The sequence below is a fragment of the Alosa pseudoharengus genome, unplaced genomic scaffold, assembly GCF_046254945.1.
Source record: "Alosa pseudoharengus isolate Yale_2024_CS ecotype anadromous, Long Island Sound unplaced genomic scaffold, YU_APseudo_1.1 YU_APseudo_1.1_scf_1, whole genome shotgun sequence".
Classification (NCBI taxonomy): domain Eukaryota; kingdom Metazoa; phylum Chordata; class Actinopteri; order Clupeiformes; family Clupeidae; genus Alosa; species Alosa pseudoharengus.
The window spans coordinates 52371522-52377604 of NW_027468564.1; the positions used below are offsets into that span (position 1 = coordinate 52371522).

At 42.4% G+C, this 6083-nt stretch overlaps 1 protein-coding gene across 1 annotated transcript; it reads left to right on the forward strand.

Moving 5' to 3' along the window:
• Positions 1 to 63: 63 nt before the first annotated feature.
• psmd12 (proteasome 26S subunit, non-ATPase 12) lies at positions 64 to 5019 on the forward strand. Its single transcript, XM_076292598.1, has 11 exons — positions 64 to 275; positions 932 to 991; positions 1114 to 1242; positions 1575 to 1682; positions 1800 to 1904; positions 2234 to 2383; positions 2516 to 2650; positions 2786 to 2898; positions 3108 to 3282; positions 3853 to 3930; positions 4349 to 5019. The coding sequence occupies exons 1-11, from the start codon at positions 168 to 170 to the stop codon at positions 4556 to 4558; spliced, it is 1371 nt and encodes a 456-aa protein (XP_076148713.1). The 5' UTR covers positions 64 to 167; the 3' UTR covers positions 4559 to 5019.
• The last annotated feature ends 1064 nt before the right edge of the window (positions 5020 to 6083 follow it).

A 6083-nucleotide genomic window follows, 5' to 3' on the forward strand; every position in this document is an offset into this window, starting at 1 on the left:
CCATAGGAACCAACCAGCTTGATGAGGAAGAAGAGAATCTTTCTGTTGTCATTGGTTGATTTGTCCTAACCTCCGGAACACACACAATCAATGCTAAAGGTTTAGTTTGGGACAGCGAGTAGCTGAATTTCACTGTGACAGAATAGACATTTTTCTGAAGTTTCACAATGTCGGACGATAGAGCAGAGCGGTCAGATGGAAAAATTGTTAAAATGGAGGTTGATTACAGTTCCACTGTAGACCAACGGATACCGGAGTGCGAAAAAATGGCTAAAGTAAGCTGAATGAAAAGCTCGGCTGAGTCATGATGTAGCTTTAACGATGCACTAGCATGCTATCAAGATTGCTAACTGCCTTACTTAGCTAACCGTTACTTTGTAATAGTTACGGCAAACGTTACCCGTATAACGTAGTGGCTACCTGGGTCTCAAAATAACGTGTGTTTACTCTGAAAAGTAAGGCACCTAGCCTTCATTTGGCCATTTTTTCTTGATGGTAGTTAACCTACGCAAGTACGCTAGTTAGTAATTGTTAGCTATAACGTTAGCTAGTCCATCCCAGCTTGTCATGTTCAGTGCCTGTAACGTTAACGTTAGACATCACTTCAACAATGCTGATTTTGTCCATCAGAGTCAACTAACGTTAGTTAGAATAACGTTGTCGTTCAGTCCATCTAATTAGTTACACTCAGTATACGGGGCGTCTAGGTGCTTTATTTGACATCAAGTTTCAACTTAAAAAGTGAACGATAACGTTAGCTGTCGAGCTACATTGATGCCTCATAACAGGGCTAGTGCTAGTCGGCTAGCCTACCAAGCATCTAACTTATAACGATTGTTGGTAGAAGCTGTCAGTTACCGGCTGCCAGGTACTTGTGTTGGCAACATTTACATTCTTATGTAAAATCTTGTGGTTACATTTCACATTATAGGAAGGACGTCTTCAAGAAGCCGTTGAAAGTCTGCTGTCTTTAGAAAAACAAACAAGAACGGTGAGCAAGCACTTTCTTACAGCATCAATCCCTTGTACTAACGAAATGCTATGAACAGTCATGAAGCAAGGATGTGTGTCTTCATCTGAATGTATGTTTTGTACCATCTCGTTTATCTTTAGGCCTCTGATATGGTTTCGACGTCCAGGATTTTGGTGGCTATTGTGCAGATGTGCCATGAGGCAAAGGACTGGGATGCACTTAATGAAAACGTTATGCTACTGTCAAAGAGGAGGAGTCAACTGAAACAGGTAAGAATGCGTATATTCTTTGACACAAACAAACGTCACACAGACCACTTGGAGGTGCAAACAATATCGGATTTATGGTTTCCTTACTATGTGATCTCAATGGCGATGCAGCGTTTGTTTGCACCTCCAACAGTATGGCGTAACTGGTTACCTCCCAAAAACTCCCTCAAATGCCTGTATGTTTGTGTGAAAGAATACTATTGGTTAACTATGCTGTTTTGGCACTCATATCTTACTGGGATTACAATTAACAAAAAAGTGAATCTGATTACTGACAATCAACCAAATATTTATGATGTGCATCCTATAATGCTTCTTGTCTTTTAAACCAGGCTGTGGCAAAAATGGTGCAAGAGTGCTGCAAGTATGTTGATACTTTGACTGACCTTACCATCAAACTAAGGCTTATTGATACCCTAAGGACTGTCACTGCTGGAAAGGTACAGTCTCTTCTTCACAAATTATTCATATACTTGTTTCCCTGAAGTTTACATGTATTCAACATTTCTCCTTCTCCTTGATTCAACAACAGTAGTAACTTGGGTATTTTGTCACAGATCTATGTGGAAATAGAGCGTGCCAGGCTCACCAAGACCTTGGGTACCATAAAGGAGAAGAATGGTGAGGTGAAAGAGGCTGCCGCCATCCTTCAGGAACTGCAGGTATTCTAATCTTTACGTTCTTCACATGTTTTGAAACTGATGGGTCTGATTTATTGTTTATATGTAGTCAGTGAGACACCTCAAAAACTGTATGGCAAATGTTTTAGGATTATTCAGGATTATTCATATTATTTCATATTATTTTAAGAAGCTGCATTTCTCTCCAAACCTCAAACCATACTGTGCGTAATATCAAAGTTATAAAAGTGAACGGTGTAAAGGCTCACCCATTAATTCATACATTTAACTCAGATATTTGAATATTTACAATAGAATGTGTGCACTTTTGGCCATCTATTACAGTGTATTCTATACTTGTTTTGCTGTAGGTGGAGACATATGGCTCCATGGAGAAAAAGGAGAAGGTGGAGTTCATTCTGGAGCAGATGAGGCTGTGCATCGCCGTTAAGGACTACATCCGCACCCAAATTATCAGCAAGAAAATCAACACCAAGTTCTTCCAGGAGGAGGGCACAGAGGTAAGAGAGCTTCACTATTACTAGACTAACTGGAGAACTTACCTAGAGGGTCTCCGCTAAATGTTTACTCTCCTTTGAGCTTGGTTTTCGGTATTTTGAAATATCTTTGCATGGTGTTTTAAATATCTAAAGGAGTCAAAGCTGAAGTACTACAACCTGATGATCCAAGTGGACCAGCATGAGGGATCCTACCTGTCCATCTGCAAACACTACCGTGCCATCTATGACACCCCCTGCATCCTGGAGGACAGCACCAAATGGCATCAGGTATGGCACTCCAGCTGGTGAAAATCAGGCTGTTTTGTGTTCATCTGCTTCAATTCTCTTTCATAAGATTTCTTAATCTTTTTTCCCCCTTCTGATACATGTTGACCATCACTAAAGGCAGTTTGTGTATTGCAGGCCCTGAAGAGTGTGGTGCTTTATGTGATTCTGGCACCTTACGACAACGAACAGTCTGACCTGGTCCACAGAATCAACACTGACAAAAAGCTGGAGGAGATCCCCAAATACAAGTAAGAATCTTAAGGAGATCCATGTCCAGCGGTTGGTTAATGTAGTGCCTGGTTTGCTTTTGTCTTCTTGTCTTTTATGTAACCTTTTTTACGTCTGTTGTCCATCCTGGTCTCTTTTCTGTGCTTGTGTGTGTGATAATCTTGAGTGTATGCACGTGTTGCCCATCCTGATGGCATTCTTGAGTTCACGGCCCTCCTCCTCCCTGCAGGGAGCTCCTGAAGCAGTTCACCACGATGGAGCTGATGCGCTGGGCTTCCGTGGTGGAGGATTATGGGAAGGAGCTGAGGGAGGGCTCCCCGGACAGCCCCGCCACCGACGTCTTCACGTACTCCGAGGAGGGCGAGAAAAGATGGGGCGACCTGAAGAACCGAGTGGTGGAGCATGTGAGTTCTTTGGAGGGTTCTTCTGACTGAAATGATGACCGTTCAGAGTGGGTCAGTAAGGGGGAACGGCCTATAGCAGAATGTAGGGACATCTAAGTAAGTATGAGTATGTATGTATATATACTCTTTTGATGCCGTGAGGGAAGTTTGGGCTCTGCATTTATCCCAATTCATGAATTAGTAAAACACACAGCACACAGTAAACATACAGTGAGGCGAAGCACACACTAACCCGGAGCAGTGAGCTGCCTGCTACAGCGGCGCTCGGGGAGCAGTGAGGGGTTAGGTGCCTTGCTCAAGGGCACTTCAGCCGTGGATGTGGGCATGGGAGAGCAGTGCTCAACCACTTCCCCTGCCCACATTTTTCCTACTGGTCGGGGATTGAACCGGCGGCAACCCTTCGGTTACAAGCCCGAAGCCCTAACCAGTAGACCATGGCTGCCCCAAGAATTGTGCCCCGTGTGAGGATCTGTGAACATCTGTGAACGTGAAACAATTCTGATTCTGTATTAATGTGAATGCAGTTTAGAAGAAATTAAGTGTTCACTTGCCTTGTGTGTCTCCTTTCAGAACATCCGCATTATGGCCAAATATTACACAAGGATTACCATGAAGAGGATGGCAGGCCTGCTGGACCTCTCCATCGATGTAAGTTCTGTGTTTCCTGTTTCCTGTGGTCTTTGGTCATCTGGGTTGTCAGTAGACAGTCCCCTGGTGCTCCCTTCCTACTGAGTGGCAGGGAGTACACACATTCTGCTAAAGTCTTGCCAGTTTTATTTTTTAATTGGCATATTGGTGCGCTTTATAGATATACATGTACGTACTAGTTTGTGTGTGGTTTTGACAAAAAATGCTAGTTTAAATAACTATGCAACAATTGCTATGGGTGTGATTTCACTATAGCTGTTATAATGATAGATGTTTTTATAATTGCTGCTTCAGTGTGTAAGCTGATTACATACATTTTATCAGATGCTATGCCTTCATAGTTTGAGTTGGGGAGGACCAGCCAGTGTCGCCCTCTTCTCTTCATGTTTTAAAGTCTTTCTCTCTTCATTTCTTATAGGAATCGGAGGAGTTTCTGTCCACTCTGGTGGTTAACAAGACCATCTATGCTAAAGTGGACCGGCTTGCTGGCATCATTAACTTCCAGAGGCCCAAGGACCCCAACGACCTGCTGAATGACTGGTCCCACAAACTGAACTCCCTCATGGCCCTAGTCAACAAGACCACTCACCTCATAGCCAAAGAGGAGATGATCCACAATCTGCAGTAGTGTCCATTTTGAAGACCCTTTGGGTTGTCTGTCTGAAATGGCCTCAGGAGATACGTGGGAGGCTGTAAAAAAAAAGCAAAATCCTTTTTGCCTTTGGAAAAACGTCTACAATTTTTTGGACTGTGAACATCACAACCACCTAATATAGTACGAAGGTGGCACACTCTAGATTGATCAATTGTCAGTTCTGCAGTATAATATTTGTTACCCTTTTGGTTTGGAAAAAAAAATGTTCAATGTGGCCTGCAGTCGATGTCTAAAGCAGTCCCTTTAGTTTGTCTGCATTATTAAAGGTATGTGGTCCATTTCTAAATGTTTGCAGTAGTTCCATCTTCCTCTGATGAGGGACAAAGGATCAGTTTAAGAACATCTCAGCTGCAGGCTGTTTTAAAACATAACTGTAAGCTTGTGCTTTTTGATGTATAACCTTTGCAATACAAAATATAAAATCGTAACAGTAATTTCTGTTTTTCTGATGATTTTCATAGATAATACAGTAATACAGAACTAACAGCATTGAGTTGTATTATACATAGTTGTACATCTGAAACACATACCAGTGATAGATCTTCCTTTCATGGGCCAGTAGAGGGCACCATTGTAACTAAATGGTAAATCGCAACATCAAAGCTTCAGTCAGTGACTTCTTTGGAAGATGTCAGATTTTGTAATGACTGCTCCATTTGCAACTTTGCAGAGAGAAATGGTAGCAAGGAAGGTGCCATTAAAAAGACTGATAGATATGACAGCAGAGAAACATCAACTGTTTATTACCAAACAAGCTGAAACATGCAGTCTGCAGAAGGCGCTCTTTAAGCGTGAGACAGCTAAGCAGTTTGCTCAGCTCCAATGGGCACTTTAGGCCAGAGCTTTCAGCTTTACCATAGCAACACAAGCAGTCACTGCTTGCAGACCTTCACCCCTATCTCACAATGGAAAAGAAAGTGAGACCAAATTGAAATTCCAAAATATGGATCCTGATCTGTCTAAATAATCATGTAGGAGATACTTACACAGGTTATCTTAATTGAGCCCCTGAGAAATATACCATGGGCTATGTTATTTACCCCTGATATCTGAATAAGGTCCCTCAGTCAAATAACACAGTTCATGCTGTGATGTGATAATCATGCTTTCCACAAAACTCGCCAGAAGTCATCATTATAGGTTTTTTTTCAAAATGTTCTCCGGATGGGCAGGCCACTGGAACCTCCTAGCTTAGCTGAGCTTTCTGAAGTGGGCCGCATTTATTTCAGGCTCATGCTTGACACATTACCTTTTGTGTGAGGTTGGGACACCCTGTCCATTGGTACCCTTTTTGTTTTTTCGCCCCCGCCCTTCAAGAAGTCTGTGCACGCCACTGGTCTGAGGTAGTAGTTCAGTACAGGGTACAGTGTTCGTCTGTAGTGCAGGTCTTTAGTCAAAAGAGAACTCAAGGTATCTTAGTCAAGTTTTAGTCAAAACATTTCTGATTTCAAATAGTCTTCACACATCTCAATTTTCCCCCAATATTTTATGTCTACAG

Coding starts and splice junctions, on each gene's coding strand:
- psmd12 (XM_076292598.1), top strand. CDS start 168: ATGTCGGACGATAGAGCAGAGCGGTCAGATGGAAAAATTGTTAAAATG. Junction 2,384..2,515: donor TCCAGGAGGAGGGCACAGAG/GTAAGAGAGCTT, acceptor AAATATCTAAAG/GAGTCAAAGCTGAAGTACTA. Junction 3,931..4,348: donor TGCTGGACCTCTCCATCGAT/GTAAGTTCTGTG, acceptor CATTTCTTATAG/GAATCGGAGGAGTTTCTGTC.